Source organism: Anolis carolinensis, chromosome 3, assembly GCF_035594765.1.
Source record: "Anolis carolinensis isolate JA03-04 chromosome 3, rAnoCar3.1.pri, whole genome shotgun sequence".
Lineage (NCBI taxonomy): Eukaryota > Metazoa > Chordata > Lepidosauria > Squamata > Dactyloidae > Anolis > Anolis carolinensis.
In genome coordinates this window covers 112,898,808-112,920,222 of record NC_085843.1, presented here as the reverse complement: position 1 = coordinate 112,920,222, position 21,415 = coordinate 112,898,808, and the positions used below count along the sequence as shown (strand labels likewise).

The window sequence follows — 21,415 nt, the reverse complement described above, 5'->3', positions numbered from 1 at the left end:
GTAACTCCAGCCATACACACACACACACAGCTGGAGTTACACTTCAAAAGTTTCCCTGTTCCGGCTTGCAAATCAGTTCAACTTGAGCAAACCTATAGCACCACTTTTGTTCCTAACTTGGGGGAATTACCTGTGTCTGGAAACCTTGAATAAAGATGATAGTGGTTGATGCAGGGGAAAACAATGAATGAATAATAATCTCAGTTATGTCTTGGTTCAATCAGGCAAGAAAAAATTAAGAGCTGCCAAAGGGTGAATGGGCAATGGCAAGACTTTCCTTGCCAGGACTGTGTCAAAACATGGAAATGTTACTTTTTGGGCTGCGACTCCAAGATGAAAATAACTTTTTCAAGTTCTGAATATGGGACAGGACTGGATGAGCTTTGGAAGGAGGTTGTCCTTTTGTGGTGCCTGCAGAGAGAGTAAAACAGGACGTGTGTGTGAAAGGGTAAAGCATGGACTAAACATTTGCTGAAACCATCTGAAATCACGGAGGGTTTTCTTCTGCGACCTCTCTGAGGCAGCAGAAGCAAGGGAAAGATAACAGAGAAGATAAACAAGATACGTTTAAAACAAAATCCAGATAAAAGTAGCCACAAACAACAGTTGTAAGTCAAAAACTGAAAATATTCATGTTGAACAGAAATTATATAATAAGGCCTAGTACTGAAGGAAAGCAGGAGCAATAGAGAAATAAATGCCAAAAATTGTATGTAACAAAAGATGTGTGGAAAGGTCACATGAGCATACAGTTTTTAAAAGTTTTTGTGTTGTTTAGTTTAATGTTATACCATTGAACTTAAGTAGCTGGCATATATCTGTGATATGTGAGCAATCAATTAAGATAATATCAGACTAAATCTATTAATTAGTCCAGAGCAAACTCACTGATCAGAAGGAATTTAGTACATATAAAAGTCAATGAATTGATGAAATTACTAAGATTCGAACTAGCATTTGGGATTTACATCTTAATACTGAATATATTAATTATATCTATAGATAATAATAATAATAATAATAATAATAATAATAATAATAATAATAATAATTTATTTCTAGACTGCCCTCTCTCCCGAGAGGGACTCAGGGTGGTTAACATACACATAAACAGCAAACATTCAATGCCACAATTTCTTCATTAATATCAAAAGTACAAAATGACAATAACATACACGTTATAATAAAAATTCCACATGAGAAAAAATAATAAATTTAAACATGACAGTCAGTAAAAACCAATTTAAGTGACCAAGTTGCTGAAAATGTTCAGTCCTTGTTTAGTTTCACTTAGACCATAGCTGCTATGGGGTGGCAGTTATGTTAGTCCTCCTCCTATCCGTATGCTAAGATGCATAGATGTGTCTTTAACAGTTTCTTAAAGAAGAGCAGGGTGGGGGCCATTTTAATTTCTTTAGGGAGGGAGTTCCAGAGGCGGAGGCGTTCGTGGAGAAGGCCCCCTCTTTTGTTCCCACCAGCCGCGCTTGTGACAGGGGTGGGACTGAAAGCAGGGCCTCCTCCACTGACCAAAGTGCACAAGATGATCTATTCAGGGAGATGCGATTTGACAAATAGCCTGGACCTGAGCCATTTAGGGCTTTATAGGTAACAACCAGCACTTTGTATTTAGTTCGGAAATGGACTGGTAGCCAGTGGAGCTGCCGCAAGATGGGAGTGGTTCTCTCCCTGTACGGGGCTCCAGTTAGTAACCTGGCAGCCGATCACTGAACTAGCTATAGTTTCTGAACTATCTTCAAAGGCAGCCCCACGTAGAGAGCGTTGCAGTAGTCCAAACGGGATGTGACTAAGGTGTGGACTACCATGGCCAAGTCCAGCGTCTGAAAGTATGGGCACAGCTGGCGCACACGTTTTAGCTGTGTGAAGGCGCTTCTGGCCACCACCAACACCTGGGATTCCAGGGTCAACAATCAGTCCAGGAGCACACCCAGACTGCGAACCTGTGTCTTCAGGGGGAGTGCGACCCCATCCAACACAGGTTGTAATCCCATACCCTGATCCACCTTACAACTGACCAGGAGTACTTCTGTCTTGTCTGGATTTAGTTTCAAAGGAGTAGTAGAGTTTATGAATTAAGTGCCATGCTGTAATGAAATGTAAGAGGTACTGTGGTCAATGACTTTGATGTAAGTATCAAAATTCAGATGATGGGTTTTTTGTTATTTTAGTATGAAAATGAAGAAGAAAACAGAGACAGCAAGAAGATACACATTGAACAACTATGTTCCTCCCATTTACTTGCTTCAAGTCAAGTTATCTCTACATCAAATCACTGCAACATGATCAAAAACAGGTATTATTTTCCCCTGTGCTAAAGTCCAGTATTAAATATGTAATAGTAAAGCAAGTTCAGCCTTTAAAATTCAGTGTAAAAGTAATATATGGTATCTAACGGAGCAGAACTATATTATGGGTATAATTTATATATCAGAATGTGTGAATTACTACCTACAATGATTTGGGTCTATTCAAAATATTTGTCTTCTGTTACATGCATGAGTAATCTGAAAAATCTTGGCTTCTGTTAATAATAGCTGCAAAAAAGACATTCAAAGTAGTAACATTGCTTGGTTCTTTGGGGTGGGAAAGAGAGCAGTCTTTTAAAATACAGAGATTTAGAGTAGATAACTTTAAAAAAAAACAGAGAGATGGAGGATTTGAAGACTTCATGAAGGAGGCCTGTTGAGAAGCCATGGCCTGATGAAGGGGCACAGTTTCCCCATGTCTATTAGCCAAGGCAAAACAGCTGACAGGCAAGGGGAAGCGGTACTTCTCCATCAGGCTGCCGCTGGCAAGTTCACCAGCCTGATGGAGGGGCATAGGCGGGGTTTACGTGTGCAATTCTAATGCACCATTGAATCTAATACACATCACTTTTGGCTATGTGATTTACTCAAAAATGTGTGCATTAGACTCGAACAAATACACTAGTATTTGTGAAGTTTTACCTGTAGTACTGAAATAATGGCAGTGTTGCACCCCTACGCTATGTAGGCACCTCAAAACCGCACTGGAGCCCCAGAATATAAGCAAGCAAACTGTTTGTTGAAGGTTATATGCAAGCAATAGCTAAATCAAAGTTCAGAGTCAATAAAATGGGTTTAAATCCACAAGAGCAGAAGGTAGACCTTAGTGCTGAATGGCAAAGGTCTTTAAGGATAACTTTGAGCTCAGAGATGCTGTGGAATATTTCCACCTTTTTAGCCACCTCTGTAAGCCAAATGACTAGTCCTGTGTGATACAGGTTGAGCATCTTTTATTTGGAATGCTGAAATCTCCAAAATTGTCCAACTGGGTAGTTGAGAGAGTGACATTTTTGCTTTTTGCTAATTCAGTGTGCACAAACCTCATTAAAATATTGTGCATAAAATTACCTCCAGGCTGTATAAGATGTATTTATACAGATGTACATGAAATGAAATAATTTTTGTGTAATTTCCAATATGTACATATTTTTTAAATATTAAAAATAGGTAAAAGGAGAGAAAGGGTGAGAGGGGTGGGATGGGGGAGGGGGAGAGTGGAAGGGTGGGGAAGGGCAGTGTCAGGGATCATGGGGAAAAGACTGGGGGGGATAAGGGGTTGGGGGGGAGGCTTAAAGGCTTCCGGTCTTCTGTATCTTGGGCTATAAAAGTCCTTAATAACTTAGCTCTGTATTCTTGTTCTGATCATTCCTCTATTTTTGGATCACAAGAGATCAGTATTTGCCCTTTTGTAGAGTCAGATTAATATCTTCATTTTTTCATGTTTCATATATCTATATACATATTTATTTAGTGCATTGCTGGGTTAACTTTAGGGGATTCTTGCTCATTATTGGTCCTCTGGTCTTCCAGAGGCCTCTAGCTGCCTGTTAATATTGACAATGTCATGAACATATGCTAGAGCCTCTCTGCATATTACACCCTGCATCATATGTCTATATTAAGAAAAGATCGCAAAATTTGCACTGACATAGGACAGCATAATCGTTTTTGCTTTTACTGGCATCACCATGGCTAGTGGGGAAGAGTTAGCTCAGCTGTGAGGGTGCATAACAACAATCTTAATGGCACTAGCTATTTCAGTTGATATTCTAGCAAGGAAGATTTGCATTTCTTAGTGTGATATATTGCAGTCTGAGTGCTAGGAAAATGAATTCCCTTGCTACAGAAGTACTTCTTCTACAGCTCTAGAGAATCTGTTTAGTGGACATTAAGCTTGTGTGGTTGATGCAGTTTGAAGTTTACGGTTTCAAATATTCAGGCTTTAAAAATGGAAAGCATCCTAAAAGAAAAAAAAATCTGTGCTTGGAATGAAACTTAAGAGCTAGCAGAATGTCTTATCCACCATCTTAGCCTGCCATAATGTCTTTTATCTGCACCATTATGCTTTATGAGTATTTTTCACTTCTTTATAGGTATCATAGAACACAATATGTGCTTAATATAGTCAAGAAAAAATATGGAGTTAAATATACTGCATTTTATAAGACTAATTTTAATTGAACAGATTTTCTCAGTGTGTTCATTAATTTATCTTATTAGTCTTTAAAATCCAGAAGTGCTACAACTCATAATTTTGAAGCTTTATGGGTTTATAGACCAGCACTTAAATTGTTCCAATCAGAATATTCAAGTCGAAGTGAGTAAAGAGAAAATTGTACTTTCTTTCTTTAGAACCAGTGTCTATTGTTTTACATTTTTACATTTTTGTAAATCATATGTTGCAAAATATTGCACATATATCAATTTTATTGCCTTGCACCAATTTTAAACACACCCACTGCCCCTGGCTATTGGTATCATTCTGAGTATGTTTTTATTGTATTTTACATGCTTTATGATTTTATATGTTTACATGTTTTAAATATACCTATGTTATTGTATTTTATTGTGTATTACTGGGCTTGGTCCCCATGTGACCTGCCCCGAGTCCCTTCGGGGAGATGGGGCAGGATATAAAAATAAAGATATTATTATTATGTTTTTTGCTGTGAAGGACAACTAGATTTATCTATAGCTGCCCAAACTGCAAGTAGGTGATCTTCCCATACATAGGATAGAAAATTGCATCACTGGATCAGACAGGGCTAGTCCCATATTAAAATGTCTATTTTATCTCAACATCAAACCAAGCAAAACAATACTTTCTTTTCAGGCCAACTACAATACATTTCTTCCAGATCAACCATTTCTGGCATTACCAATTCAAAGCCCTTCTTTACTTGGAGGTGGAGGGACAGGCATAAGATATACAGAACCTATATAAATTTCTTATTTTAAAGCCACATCTGGAAGCACCATGGTTTTTTTCCTAAGAAATTCTTGTAGGAGATGTAGCCTTCTCTTTTTTTTGTTCTGGAATACAAAAGCCTTGGTCTAGGAGTTATGTATGACCCTTCATCTCATATCAACCTCAGCCAGTATCACTACTTTCATTTCAGCATTAATGACCAGAAGTAGTGATGTCACTGCTTCTGGTTTGCCGGGTTAGGGAGGCTTCACTGGTGCTGCCAGACTGAAAACGGGAGAGGGCTTCTGTGCATTTAGAAGTCATATAGAGGAAGAAATTTCAGCAGGCACTGCTTATTACCTGATTGTATTATAAGCAACATTCCTTGACATTCCCCCTTCTATACCACCATTATAGGAGTACAGGGGCCCTCTTCAATTTTCATTCTGGTAACTCTATTAACACCCCCGACTGACAGCATGGAATTTGGCAAGGAAAAAGCATGACAGATACCCAAGATTCCTCTGGGAACACCGTTGATCCCACAGCTATGGCTTTTGCACCCAGTTCCAAGCCTACTAGGTTTGCATCAATTATGACAAAAGGTAGAAGCAGCATATCTTCTCTCTGCTCGGAGAATGGGTGGCCATCCACCATATCCTATTAGCCATTTGATGCCATCAAAGAGGTCATCAGATTGCAGCCTAAATAGCGGCTATCAGTGAGTCTGAAGAAATGGATTGAAATATTTAAAAGTACATGCAAAAAGAAATCAGTCTTAAAATCAGTTACTCCTCTTTTTCCCTTTTAGACTAATTTTTTGGTTAGGGCATTTAGGCCTAAATTAGTAAAATTGTAGCTGTGAAAAAAAGAGACAGGAGTTATCCACATCTTCTATTTTGCTGATAAGAACCATAAGGAGTAATGCTCTATAAAAGTGGTTCTCAACCTGTGGGTCCCCAGGTGTTTTGGCCTACAATTCCCAGAATTCCCAGCCAGTTTACCAGCTGTTAAGATTTCTGGGAGTTGAAGGCCAAAACAGGCCACTGGTCTTTAACAAGCATGGGCAAACTTCGGCCCTCCCGGTGTTTTGGATTTCAACTCCCACAATTCCTAACAGACGGTAAGCTGGCTGGGATTTCTTGGAGTTGAAGTCCAAAACACTGGAGGGCTGAAGTTTGCCCATGCCTGCTTTATAAGCACTAGAACGCTTATGTTCATTTAATTCACAATGGCTACTTAAAATGCATAATGTCCAGTTGTCTATCTCCCTATTTGTGCTCCTTCTGTTCTTTGCCAGCTATGTTGGCATATATTTCTCTATACTATCTCATCCTGGTCATGCGATTCAGGGAAATCCCAGCCACCTATAAAGACATTTCTCTATTTTAGTACACACATGGTTTTATCACACTGTCTTATTAAACATCACCTATAATTGTAAAATAGTGCACTGTAACCTAAATTTACTCTTTAGAGTTTCATATTATTTTTTGGAAACTTACAGTTCTATTGCAAGTAATTTAGGTAGATATTAACTATAGAATTATAGCCTGTCCAAGAGGAAAAGGGGGAAAAACGTAACCCAGATTTGTTTTCATTATGTAGGATTATTTCCATTTTTTTTTTTTAAAGCAGGGTTCATTGGGCCAGTAAGCTTAAACTGAGGGTGTTTCTAATGTGTCAATAATATATTTATTTTCTCAGAGTTAGCATTTGTGACCTTCTATTATGGCAATTTCCATTTTCAGCTTGGGAACACCAATAAATAAAAATGAGAAAATGCTTCAGTCACCTGTCTCACCCCTCCCCGATGCATCAAAACACAAATTTTTTAGTGAGGATTTAACGTCTTCTAGCAAGCGTAATGGTAGCAACCTCTTATCTTCCATTTCCTCAAGCAAAAGACGGAAGAATGAGAGCCAAACTCACCATCCAGGAAATTTCAATGTAAGTTTTGAATACAGTATATTTAACAAACTGCCTTTTTCCACAGACCTAGATAGTAAGTGGCGGGCATGTGAGAGAGTCTTTGGATTGCAACTTCTAAACGGAAAGTTTGTAGATGAAGTAACATGGTTCCCATAATACAACACAAAGGGACTACTACCTCTTACCTGTGCTGATTTGCCTGTGAATTGCCTCTAAAGTGTAGGGAAATGAGGTGGGTGGATAGGAACTGGAATCAGTTAGAAAGCATCTTCTGAACTCCCAGTTCACATGGAAATGGGAGGAAGCAGGGAGAAACACGTGGGATGGGATCTGTTAAATCTGCCTGTTCTGAATCGTAGCGGCTAGTAGGTTTTGGACTTCTGCAATTGAGAGTAAGGAGACTGGGATAGATAAGAAAGGAAAGGGGCCCATAGAAATAAGTGGTGTCCATCTTAAGAATGATGCCTCTGTCTCTTTGAGAGTAAGGAGATTGGGAGTGAAAGGAAAAGAAAGGAGCCCATGGAAAGAAGTGGTATCTGTCTTAAGAATAATTTCTCTTATCTCCTTGAGAGTAAGGAGATTGGGAGGGAAAGAAAAGGAGCCCATGGAAAGAAGTGCCAGTCTTAAAAGTGATGCCTCCCGAGAGTAAGGAGACTGAGAAGGAAAGGAAAGAAACCCATGGAAAAAAGTTTTTCTGTCTTAAGAACAATGTCTTCTGTCTCATTTAAGTGAATGGTTGAGCTGGGAGGAGACAATCCTGTGTGATGGGGGTAAGCAAATGCACTGTTTTCTTTAAAGACGGAACACCATGGAAAGAAGATGGTTTCCCTCACTTTTTCTAGCTTTGTCTGAGAAGTCTCAAGTATGAAAATGGGAGAGGGCTTATAACTAAATGCCAGATACAGTGCCAACTTCAGAAATTACAGTTATAAATTAGCCATATTGTTGTGTTATGTTCCATATTGGAAGAAAAGCGGGATATTAAGTAAATAAATGAGTTGTAATGCATAACAATGGTAAATCTGGAATCAGCCCTTGATTTAAAAATAAACTACAACCATTTTCTAGTTACCTTTTTTACTCACATACTAAATATGTGAGTAATTTATGATAGTCTTTGCTGTTTATTTAGAAAATGGTGTATGTCAGTTCTGACAGTACACCACTCTGCAACAAGACACAGTGCCAAAAAGAGCCATGGTCACCTGTATCCAGTATGCACCAAGACTGCAGGAGATCAAAGCTCATTTTAAATGATGGGTGAGTACAGGTTATTTCTGCTATGGAAATTAATATATTTGGATATACAGGTTGAACATCCTTTATTTAAGGTGCTTGGGACCAGAGGTTTTGCACACTTGAGATATTTTTGGGATTTTGAAATACTTGTATATGCATATTAATAAGGTATCTTGAGTTGGGACCCAAGTCTAAATGTGAAATTCATTTTTACTTCATACAGACCTTATATACGTATCCTGACGATAATTTTGCGTGTGAAACAAAGTTTTGTACATTAAATCATCAGAAAGTAAAGGTCATTACCTCAGCCACCTATGTGGAGAATTTAGGTATATTTCAGACCTTAAGGGATCCCCTCCACAAAGGCACAGAATGAATCAGGAGCAATGTCGCCTGAAATAAGTTCTTTTAAATATATACACTATAGAGAAGCTTCTAAATCTAATACTTTGCTAAACTTCTCACTGAAGAGCTTTAGGATATATTCTTTTGTCTGCAGTTGATGCAGGCACATTTGGTTTTGGTGTTTTACTGATTTGTTACTAATGTGTTTAAGAAGCTTGCATATCACAATAAGATATATATAATACATGTAAATTGACAAGAAAACATAAATATTTTGTGCCATTTAAGAGGAACTTGTGTATTTGAATGAAGCAAACAATTAGCATTTTATATAAGAATTTAAGCTGCAGTTTGCTTTCATGTTGGTATTTTTATTTAAGGAAACATTTTTGTTCATCCCAAATTTTGCATTGAATTAATTCACATTTCCTTTACATCTCTATGCATATCCTATAAAATGTGTTTGGTAATCAAGGGGCTCTAAAACAAATTATATTAGAAGGAACTGATTTGAAACTGCTGCTATACCAGTGTATATGTGTCTGTCTGTGCAGTATAAATGCTTTATTTCTTGGTGCCTTACAGCGAGGTTTTAGAGAAATTGGCGGCAATGCAGCTAAAAGTACTTCTTTATGGATAGGTTGTAAATTTTTAGATAATTTCAGCCTCGATTAACCTCTGATATTGTGCAGAGATTGCCTTTCTTAAAGGGAAAACAAAATTTAGGGCTTTTGACAGGAATATAATTCAATTTGTGTAGTCTGACCTGTCTTTATTCATAACATTTATTAAAATTATTAATTAGAAAGATTTTTAACTCAATTTCCCATCTGGAAATGTTTAATTATATTAGGCAAGTACAAAAGACATCTACTTGGATTTTGGTATCAATTTAAGATTGATGTATAAAGTTATAGCTGTGTTCAGTGTTTTTGGAATTCACACTGGAATCTGCTTTTATAATAAATATCCTAGTAAGATATTTGTTAAAGACTCTATCGATATGTTCATAGAGCACAACAAGGCAGGGAATTATGGGCTGTCATGGGCCGCATCTACACCAGCCACTTTAGCCAGGGCCAATCTGGAGCATAATGCTCTGGAATGTCCTGAATTGACTTTGATGGCAGATTTAGGCACCAGGCCAAACCCTTTGTAGCACCATGTTGGTGGCAGGTGGACCAGCCAGGCTGAGGCCACATCAGCCCCACTAGATTGTCCCCTTGTCATTCATGTTGACGAGATCACTCCTCAGTGTCCAAGAGCTCCCTGCGAGCATTTGAACATAGTAGTCACTATATACTATATTTTAATTCCTTCTGTTTATAACTTGCTTGTAGTGTGTGTCCACAGTGTGCCAGTTTAATTTGTTTCTGATTCCTACGTGAAAATTTGGAGATCCATGCAACCCATTTATCTGAATATATTTGTTTCATTTGAAGCAAGCTATTAAGCCAAAGAAAGTATTTTTTAAAACAAAGAATAAAGTCCCTCTTTCTGTTTTCTTCTCTTTAGGCCACATAATATAGATTACTTCATGCAAGAAGCTAAAAGGAAAAAGCATAAAGCAGATGCAATGGTAAGAATTTGAATTTGTAGTAGGGTATTTTTCAGATTTTCTGAACACTGTAATGGTAATTCTGAAATTGTTTTAATATGGTCACTAGCTATATTAGTAAACATATTGTAATAAAGTGTATAGTTAAATAAGTATGCCTTAAGCAATATCCAATAAATTCCTGCATACATTCATTTTTTGTGTTGTCATTTCATGTTTTTAAAAAGTCTTTAGTAGTATAACACTGCATTTCCAAAATGTTTTTGACTTCTTGGTCAATTTTAAGTATTATATGAGTAGGCTTGTATTCACTGTTGGCCTTTTCATCCATGAAACATGCTTTGATCTTGAACAGGAGGACAAGGAGAGTTTCTTATTTCCTAGTGTCTTCCCCAGGGCCCTTCCATAAGCCCTATAACCCAGAATATCAAGGCAGAAAAATACACAATATCTGCTTTGAGCTGGGTTATCTGAGTCCACACTGCCATATATTCCAGTTCGAAGCAGATAATGTGGGATTTTATTGAACTGTGTGGACGGGACCCTAGATCTGCTCCAAATGATTGTGTCACCCTCCAGTAAAAATGTAGTTTTTGCAGCTGCAAGAGAAAGTCCAAACTGACAAAAAACTTTCAGTCTCTTAAGACCCTTCCACGTACCTGTATAAAATCCACATTGAGCTGGATTATATGGCAGTGTGGATTCAGATAACCCGGTTCAAAGCAGATATTGTGGATTATCTGCATTTTTATTCTATGTTATATGGCTGTGTGGAAGGGCCCTTAGATGAAGGGTACAGCAGTGGATGCAGCCTACTGAATATAGAATGAATATCTTCAAAACAGGTCTCGAACAAAAATAAAATAAAAACTATATTATTCCCAATCCACTGGTGAGCTCACTTTTTGTGTTTAGCACCAAATAATGCATATAAATTTCCTGTTGTCGTTTTCAGTTTCTGTTGTTCATAATTAGATGAGAGTATAAAACAGTTTTGTAGACCTGCAAAATAAGCACAACAGCTATATACTTATTCCACACTACTCATCATTTTCCCTTTCTTTCTGGTCTTCTGTTTACTGTTATTGTTCCTTACCATTTATTTATTCTAAAGCATAGAATTTTTTATAATAACAAAATAAAACAAATTAAGAGAAAACTAAATAACAGTAAAACTTGAGCAATATAAGAGCAACAAAATCCATGGCACTGTTCTAACCAGTAATCAGTCTTAAAATACTTTCTAAAAATGGAATGTTTTAAGCCTTTTCCAAAAAACCTATAATCAGCGTTCCAGAATACTGGGGCTGCCACAAAAAAGTCCTGCTACTTGTGTAGGGGAACTCATAAAGAAAGAAAAGTTATCTGGGGGCTCTTCCACATCCATATAACCCAGAATATTAAGGCAGAAAATCCCACAGTATCTGCTTTGAACTGGGTTATCTGAGTCCACACTGCCATATATCCCAGTTCAAAGCAGATAATGTGGGATTTTATGCAGCTGTGTGGAAGGAAGGGGCCTGAGATTATAAGGACCCAACCTTTTGGGGGCTTTCACAGCCAATCCAGCACTTGGAATTTAGGGCAGAAGTACATGGGTAGCAAATGTAAGTGTCTTGATCTAAGTAAAATATAATAACATTACTTCATCCCTGCCAGCCTTCATGCTGTCACATACAATTATAGTTAAGATTCAGAATTCTCTTCAAGGGCTCCCTCATGTGAGATCATGAAATGAATTTACATTATGATTTCAGATGGAGAATTGTCTTTGCAATGTAAATTTTCATTGTCAAACTGCTATGGTGGCACAGAAACTTTTTGTTATGCAAGTAATACACATAGCAAGGTATTCTACATTTTATAGTAGTCATATTATGCTGTCTTCATTCAAAATATATTTCAGCTCCCATCCATGTGGTGCGGATAATAGACTGTGAAGCACAGATGTTTGCTATTACAAAATTTTACTGAAGTATTCCCTGAGATCACATAGGAATGCACTCCTGCCAAAAGACGAATTATATATATTCTCTCCCTTTCTCTGCATGCAATATGTTGAATAATAAGAGATTCCATATGCTTAATGATTGTATTTTCCTTAAACACATGCCTGTGTTTAATATTTTTTATCTATGTATACTTCTGTCTGATTATGATCATACTGGCCACATTCAGATGATCATGTATCACCTTTTTGTTCATAAAGGAGATTAATACACCCAGAAATTAACCATAAATTCCCACTTCTTTTACTGTTGACAATTTTGTAACAAGCCAGGATATTAACAACAATTTAGAATTTGGTTAAGAACCTGACTTCTTAAGTTGCTTTTCAGAAAGATAGCCATAATGGTTTGTTTTACCATAAATACATAAAGAATTCCAGTATACCGTTAAGACTAACAGGGAAGAAATTTCCTACATAAGCTTTTATGGACACAGTTCACTTATTTGGATGCTAATAAGATTATTTTCTAGTTCAGATGAAATGGAATATTGAGGTTGCACAGAATAAGCCTCAAATTGTGAACAGACTTCAAAAACATGGTATTCAAAAGCTTTCTCACATCGAGAAGAAAATAGCTGAAATTATCTGTCACCGCCTTTGAGAACAGTTACTTCTCTAACATGTTTCTTTTTTGGGGGGAAAAAATCATGATCTCAGTTATTGAGAAGTGAAGGGTTCCCGTCCTCAGCAAAAGGCTGTTGTGTTGTCTTGTTAAGCTAATCTATGGTTGTCTGGGCCGATGACCCACTAGTGCTATCATTTTGTCCCATCAGATCATTATTTGGATATCTTTCAAAGTGGGTAGTTCTAAGGGATTTTTCTTCAATGAGGATACATCTAAATGCTAATAATTTTTATTCATTGTTGTTTTCTTTTGTGATACATTTGTAAGGTGGAGAAATTCAGCAAGGCACTGAATTATGTTGAAGCTGCATTATCATTTATTGAATGTGGAAATGCCATGGAACAAGGACCCACGGAGTCTAAGTCTCCATACACAATGTATTCTGAAACAGTTGAACTCATCAGGTAAGAGGGCCTAGATTATTCTGGCCCTTGGTTAAATCCATTCAGTCCCCTGTCCATGAAATTCTGCTTCTATATCAAGGAAATAACTACATATATGAGCCAATTATATGTAATTAAAGGATATAAAAGTACTAACCTGTGATAAAACCATTCAGTGGGCATTTTATATACTAGGTCTCACCCTGCTTGAATTATAATTTCCCAAAACATCAAAATTAGCCACCTCATTGTTGCATCTTTATTCTATTTCTGAATAAATAGTAATCCTATGTCCATGAGTTGTTAAAAGCAATGTATGAGAGGGAAATGAGGGGACAGAGTTAAAATTATCATTAATGGGTTGTGCTAGCAAAAGCAACAAATGTATGAATAGCAATAAAAATAGAAGCAAACACAAATAATATAAACTGAAAAAATTGAGTTTTAGAGGGTCTCCTTCAAGAATGAATGGGAAAGAGAAGCCAGACAAATGTCAATTGACATAATATTCCAAATATTGGATGCAGAGAAGAAATAATATGTGTGAAAGCATGTTCAGAGTGCATGGGAAAAAGTGCTAAGAAAGAATACAAGAAGGGACACTTATGTAAATTAGTTTAAAACAGGAAGAATTAGAGCAGGGGTCCTGAAACTACTGCCCGTGGGCCACATATGGCCCCCGAAAACCATTTATCCGGCCCCCACAGAAGTAGCTCCCTCCTCCATGAGAAAAGTGTGTGCAGCGCAAAGGAGAAGGAGGAAAAGGAGCACGCCTTTCCCTCCTCCCTCGCCTCACACGCCTTTCCCACTGCCAAGGCACAAACCTTTCCCACCTGCTCACTTACCCCGCATGCACCTTTCCCAGCTCCTCCTTAGGAGCACGCCTTCCAGTGCTTTTCTTGTGCTTTTTATTATGGTATTTTAATTTTTATCTAATTAATTCTTTGCTTGTGATTTTGGTGCACAAAGGCAGATGGGGTTGGACTAAATGGCCCAAGGGGTCTCTTCCTACCCTCTTTATTTTATTTTATATTATATTATATTATTATTATTATTATTATTATTGCTATTATTGACACAAAGACACAGTATGACACAGCAAACGAGATCTATGCTGGATTTCATATCACAAAATCACAAGTCAAACACTTCCCAAGTGTTTAGGACTGTGTGATGTATTTTCGGATGATGTGTGCAGATCCCAGTAAGGTGGCCTTTTGCAGATGACAGATCGTAATTTGGTCAAAGTTTATTGTTTTTAAATGCCAGCTGAGATCTTTTGGCACATCATCCGGTGCACCAATTACCACTGGGACCACCTGTAGTGGTTTATGCCAGAGCCTTTGCAGTTCGATTTTGAGGTCTTGATAATGGTTGAAATTTTCTTGTTGTTTTTCATCAATTCGACTGTCACCTGGTATGGCGACATCAATAAACCAAACCTTTTTCTTTTCCACAACCATGAGGTCTGGTGTATTGTGTTCCAGAACTTTGTCAGTCTGAATTCGAAAGTCTCACAATATCTTTGCGTGTTCATTTTCCAATACCTTTGCAGGTTTGTGATCCCACCAGTTCTTTACTACTGGCAGATGGTACTTGTGACATACATTCCAATGAATATTTGGGCCACATAGTTGTGCCTCTGTTTGTAGTCCATCTGTGCGATTTTCTTACAGCAGCTGAGGATATGATCAATGGTTTCATCAGCTTTTTTGCACAGTCTACATTTTGGGTCACTGGCTGATTTTTCAATCTTGGCCTTAATTGCATTTGTTCTGATGGCTTGCTCCTGGGCTGTAAGAATCAGGCTGTCTGTCTCCTTCAGTGTCCCATTCGTGAGCCATAGCTAGGTCTTCTCCTTATCAACCTTTTTTTCAATTTTGTCAAGGAACTGTCCATGCAAAGCTTTGTTGTCCCAGCTGTCAGCGCTAGTTTGTAATGCAGTCTTCTTGGACTGATTTTTTGTCTGCTGTGCTTTGAGAAGTTTCTGATTTTTGACCTCAATCAAAGCAGGTTCTTCACTTTTCTTTACATATTCTGTCAGGGCATGTTCTTCTTCTTTGACTGCTTGTTTTCCTTGTAAGAGTCCTCTGCTCCCTGATCTTCTAGGCAGATAGAGCCAGTCAACATCACTGCGAGGATGCAGTAAATGATGAATAGTCATTTCTTGTTTATCTGTCCAAATTGCCCAGTTCTGCCTGCGTCCAGTTTATAATGCCAGTAGTATATCTTATGACAGGCATGGCCCAGGTGTTTATGGCCTTGATGGTGTTGCCTCCATTGAGCTTGCTTTTGAGAATTTTTCTGACCCTTTGTGTGTATTCTTTGCTGACCACAGTTTTCACATGTTCATGCTTGATGTTGTCCAGCTATAGTATGCCCAGATATTTATAGGCTTCTGGCTGGTGACACTGTGTTGTTTGGCCATTAGGCATATTTATGCCCTCAGTTTCAATGATTTTTTCAGTGCCACTGTCGAACAGTTGTCCAAACCAAACCCCATGATATCAGCACTAAAAATTTGGACAGTGTTAGTTAGAGATTGGATTTCAGTTTCAGTTTTCCCAAACAGCTTCAGGTCATCCATGTACATCAGATGTGAAATTTTGTGAGATTTCTTAGATGTTCGATAGCTGAGATTTGTTTTTTGTAAAATTGTTGACAGAGGGATCATGGCAATAATGAAAAGCAGTGGGAACAATGAGTCTCCCTGGAAAATTCCTCTTCTGATGTTGACAAGTTCGTAGTTTTCATTTCCAACAAACAATTCAGTTTTCCAGTGCTCCATCATGTTTTCAATAAAAGTGCCAACGTTTTTACAAATCTCGATGGCATCCAGGCACTTAATGATCCAGCTGTGTGGGAGTGAGTCAAAGGCCTTTTTGTAGTCAATTCATGTCATGTGCAGATTAGTTTTCGGCTTTTACAGTACTCCAGAATCATTTTGTCAATTAATAACTGGTCTTTTGTGCCCCTGCTTTTCCATTTGTTGCCTTTCTGTTCATCTGGGAAGATGTTCTTTTGTTCAAGATAGTCTTGAATTCTGTCATCTATGATGCCAGTCAGTAGTTTAAACATAGTGGGCAGACACATTATTTCCTGTAGTTTCCTGGTGCTGCTCCTTTTGCTGGATCCTTTTGTATCAGATATGTTCTCCCAGTTGTTAACCATTCACTGATACTTCCTTTTTGCAGCATCTCATTGAACTGTTGGGCCATTTTTCCATGTAAACTAATCAGATATTTGAGCCAAAATCCATGCAGGTGATCACTACCAGGCTATGTCCAGTTCCATCATCATCATCATCATCAACATTGAGGGGTTTTTTAACTATAGTCCGGCCCTCCAACAGTCTGAGGGGCAGTGAATTGGCCCCCTGTTTGGGACCCCTGAATTGGAGTGTGATATGAGTGCATAAGGGCAACCATAGAAGAAGGTAAAACATGAGATCAGTTGGTGATAACAATAGAGAAAACAGAACAAGCAAAAAAACTGACATAAAAGAAACAACAATGTGAGAAATAAGAAAAGACAAGGTGTAAATCATAACAATAATCAGTGTGAAACACAATGAGAAGTGTAAGTTATTGGAAGAAACAGGGTGTAATCTCATCCTACATGGTCCAATGAGGTTTACAGACCAAAAGATGTTGGCTTTGAAAAAGCAATTTAACTGACAATACAAAACAGAGGTGGCAGTCAGGTGGCCTTCTGCTCTCAGCATTCCTTCCTTTAAGGTTGGGGTTGATGAGAGTTGCAGTCCAACAGCATCGAAAGGGTCGCTATTCCCATCCCTGGTATAACGTAAAAAGTACCAAGAATCGAATTTAAAAAGCAGTAATAACAATGAAGAAAATGAAAGCAAAATCCTTGTTCTATTACTTTATAAATAAATAGGTTTCTGAAAAGTATTGTCATATAAAGCTGAGCCACAAAGCAAACCAACAGCAATTTCAAAAAGTATTCCCATTCAAAGCAGAGATCAGACAGATATTAGCAATAAATATGACAGACAGGAATTTCAACCCTAGACAAACTTTAGTTCTACTAAACCCCACTATTGAGTAGATACACATATGATCCAGCTGTAGCCTCTCAGCTACAATGAGTCAATCATCAGTCTGATCATTCATCAGACACGTCTTATGAAAGTGTTTTGCGCTTATTGTTTGCTGACCTTGTGCTTGATCTTTTGAAGGTATGCTGTCAGACTAAAAACCCACTCAGTCCCCAGCGCTACTCCAGAAGAAAAACAATTAGCAACATTATGGTTAGTAAATTATTTGTAGTTATTTAAGGGGGTTTTATTCAGTGAATCCTCAAAATTGAATGTTAAGAACAATTCTTCTGTCAGAGATTGGAATGTTAGTAACTATTAGCGATTACTGAATTCAGACATCTGATCTGTTTATGTAAATCTTAAATGGATTTTTTTGGTGCATTTAGTTATTATATGAAATATTGTTGTCAATGCTAGCAGTCACAGGTTTGGCAGAGAAAACAGCACACAGTGCTTCAATTAGCATGGTTGCCTACAAATGGCATGTTTTGCAGTTGGCTCCTACAAAAATTTTCATTTGCCTCCTGAACTTGATATTTTCAGAAGGAGTACGTTTTTAATAGTGTAAGTAGACCTCTGAAATAATTGTATTTAAGACACGTGCTGCAAATCAGGGAAAATAATTAAATGTAAGAAAATTACACATTTTAAGCATATAGTTTCAAGAATGTGTCATGCTGTGGATACAAAATACTACATATAACTTTGTGCAAACCACTAGCAAATACAGTAGATCAATTTAATGTTGTGGAGTAAACATGAAATCTATGTGTCGCAGACGCATCCTGTTCCTTTGCATAGCTGTGACAGAATGAATTTCCTCTGTTTGTCTGGCAAATGTCTGTGTAGAACACAGACGAGTCTGTTATTTCCCATTCTTGCCAGTGGGATGATAGAAAACCTGGACATGACAGTGTTGTGAATGAACAAGGGGCATCAGCAATAAACATTTACACCATTCGTTTATTCTACCATGGTCAAAGTCATTCATAGTCTGGCTTCCAGTCTGACACATGCAGAAGTCACACATATATTTCTTCAAACAGGGCCACCATTGAGATGCAAGCTGTGACTCAGGGTGTATTTACACTGCTGAGTTAATACAGTTTGACATCACTTTAACTGCCTTGGCTCATTGCTATGGAATCTTGGAATTCGTTGTTTGGTGAGGATCCTGAACTCTTAAGCAAAATAAGGCTAAAGACCCTGCAAAATTACAATTCCCATGATTCCATGGCATTCAGCCATGCAGTTAAAGTGATGTCACAGTGCATTAATTCCACAGTGTAGACACACCATCAGAGACAGAGTTATGACATATGTCTTACACCAGATGGAGATTTTATCATCAGAAATGTAAATGGTATCTAGGCATCCCTGAAATTTAGCTTTCTGCTCCAAATGGGTGCCATTCACAACAAACCAAATTGCATATTACTTGTTTCTCAAGGATGTCTTTTTGTCCCAGATGCTGTTGCAATGTTATAAAAAACATTCTCCTAAATATCAACTTTTGAGCTACTGTTATGTGAGCATATCAGATAATGTGGATTCCTTTAAAATCAAATGTTTCCATCATTTCTGTTCAACATTAATAAGCACAAATGTCTTGCGGCGCTGAAAATGGGAAATATAGTGTTCTAAAACCCTCCATACATAGGAAAAATTAACAAACTCATATTAAAATGTATATTGTATGTTATAATTTTAATATTTTAATATGTTTATATTTTCAGATATACATATTTTCAGATTTACAGATATACATATTTTGTAAAATTTTGCAATGAATGTTTTGTAAATAAGGATAAGCTATGATTTCCCATTTCCCTTATGTATGGCAACTTTTGGGATATTGTGCAGTAACACATTGTGGGAGCTGAAGTACTTTTATTTTCCTTTTTAGCAACCTTTTCTGTTTTCTTGGAGGGGAGACCTAAACAGGTCTGCAGAGCTGGGGATACCGGTAGTAGTTTCTCAGTGTGCAAGTTCAAAGAAAAAATGTTGCATCTCTTTAAAAAGGAAAAAGAAAGAAAGGTCAAACAGAGGCAAGGCAGAAGTAAGAGCTCTGAATAGCAGCCCAACTCGCTGCTTGCCACGGAGCAGATGAGTTGCTGTGATTTGCATATTCCCTGTACCTGGGAAGGTTACATAGCAAGAGTTATGACCTGAGCGCTGCAATTCCTTTGTGCTGCCTGGCTCCATACAGAGCAAACCGGGCATAATGCCACAGAAAACTACATCCATACCCTTCAGGATGTTTTCATCTCTTAGGTAAACACTGTCCTCTAGTGGAATAAGAGGGAACACAAGGCAATTACTCTCGTTTCACAAAAATTAATGAAATGAAGCACCTCAGATATGCATACCTACTTTCATGTAAGACAACTCTGGCCATTTTTGGTGGTGCCATTCCATTTCAGCCTTTTTAAAGAAAGCTTCCTCAAGCCTTAAAAACGCAATTACTCTACATTTAATTAGTAAATCATTAGATAAACTATCCTCTTTTAAAATATATTGTATCATTTCAAAACACAAACAAAACATTAAAAACTTTGGGATCTTTCTGTGTCCAGACAAGTCCATGTATTTTCAATAGTTTTTTTGTAGTGGAAACTGTCAGTGTCATTGTTGTATGCCTTCAAGTCATGTCTAAGTTACAGTGACGTTATTAAAAAGAGCTTATTACAGGGCTTTCTCGTCTGGATTGTCCTCTGACGCTGAGAGAGTATGACTTGCCCAAAACCATCCAGTGGGCTTCCTTGACTGAGTGGGGAGTTGAACCCAGTCCAACACTCAAATTATTACACCACATCAGCTCTCACTTATGGAATACGTGCTCATTTTTCTGTCTAAAAGATTTTGCAGATCTATGCCTTTACAGTCCTTCAACAATTCGCTAAGTGTGGTTGCCAAGAGACAATAACAGGACAGAAAAAATGTGTACACACACCATGAGCTTGTATGGCTTGATTGTGCTATCGTCATTTCGCTTCAAAATGTAATAAATATTCAGAGTCCTGGGAAATTTTCTGGTTTTGTTGTGTGTGTTTTCCCTTATTCTTGGTTTGATTATCTAAAGTGAAATGTCTTTGAAACTTTCTCTCCTTTCCTTATAGTTATCGATGTTTGGCACTCTTATACTGGAGGATGTTTCGACTCAAAAGAGACCATGCTGTAAAATATTCTAAAGCACTTATTGAGTATTTCAAGGTACTTTCCTGTCTTGGGGAAACATTTAAGCATCTCCAGGAGGCTTTACTGGAAACATATCAACCACAAAACATCTCAGGAAGGCTTTACTGCTTCTGTATACAGAAAGCGTTCAATTGAGAATTAGGACTCAATTATGTGTTACAAGATACACAGCCTTGACTTCTTGCCATTAATATCTTTAAGTTAGAAAAAGTATGTGACGTGAATGTACGTGTGCCAAAAAGCAAGGTTGGGCATGCTCAACATATATTAGAATATACTTAAAATGCTCCTAAGAGCAGAAGTATTCACAACTCTTTTGATTCCCACATTTTGTGGTGTTGTAACCTGAAATTGAAATTGGTTTAACTGACATTGTTACTTTTTGATGTACCCAAGACACTCAGCACTGTGAAGGTCTAGAATATTTTTTATTATTGCAGAAATGTTAAGTAGACAACAAAAACTCACCTGAAATTTAAATGGAGTGTGAGTGGTGGAACACTCATACTAGAAAGATTATTACTATTTCAGAAACAGGTGGTATATTTCAGACACCATCTGCTTAAACAAAGTTATACTAAGCACAGAATGTGTTTTTTCCTGTTTCTGTATTCGCTAATAAGCATATGCCCTCGTAATTTTAATTGTTTCTTTTTTGTTCTTCTATTGCATTTGTGTGTGAATGCAATATTTTATATAGAAATATATTTTAGGTTGAAAAGTCATTAATTAAACATTGAAAATAATAATTTGGTCCATCCTAAGAGATCTGATTATGCACACTGTGAGCCCAAAAATGTTCTCTCTTTGCTGGTGCATGCTGTTCTGT

General features: G+C 37.5%; 1 protein-coding gene and 1 non-coding gene across 4 annotated transcripts in view; both read left to right on the top strand.

The window, feature by feature from the left end:
- Window positions 1-21,415, top strand: part of aff3 (ALF transcription elongation factor 3) — a 328,454-nt gene that overhangs the window by 294,185 nt on the left and 12,854 nt on the right. For 2 of the 3 annotated variants that reach the window (XM_062975376.1, XM_008120270.3), the window contains exons 11-17: window positions 2,187-2,311; window positions 6,984-7,182; window positions 8,297-8,424; window positions 10,267-10,330; window positions 13,213-13,349; window positions 17,527-17,598; window positions 20,508-20,601. In XM_062975376.1, coding sequence (XP_062831446.1) covers window positions 2,187-2,311; window positions 6,984-7,182; window positions 8,297-8,424; window positions 10,267-10,330; window positions 13,213-13,349; window positions 17,527-17,598; window positions 20,508-20,601 — 819 coding nt within the window. The remainder of the gene's footprint in view (window positions 1-2,186; window positions 2,312-6,983; window positions 7,183-8,296; window positions 8,425-10,266; window positions 10,331-13,212; window positions 13,350-17,526; window positions 17,599-20,507; window positions 20,602-21,415) is intronic. The other variant, XM_016997240.2, reaches the window with a different exon arrangement.
- Window positions 2,710-2,805, top strand: mir5442 (microRNA mir-5442). Its single transcript, NR_130042.1, has one exon. It is a non-coding gene; the product is annotated as a microRNA mir-5442 (primary transcript).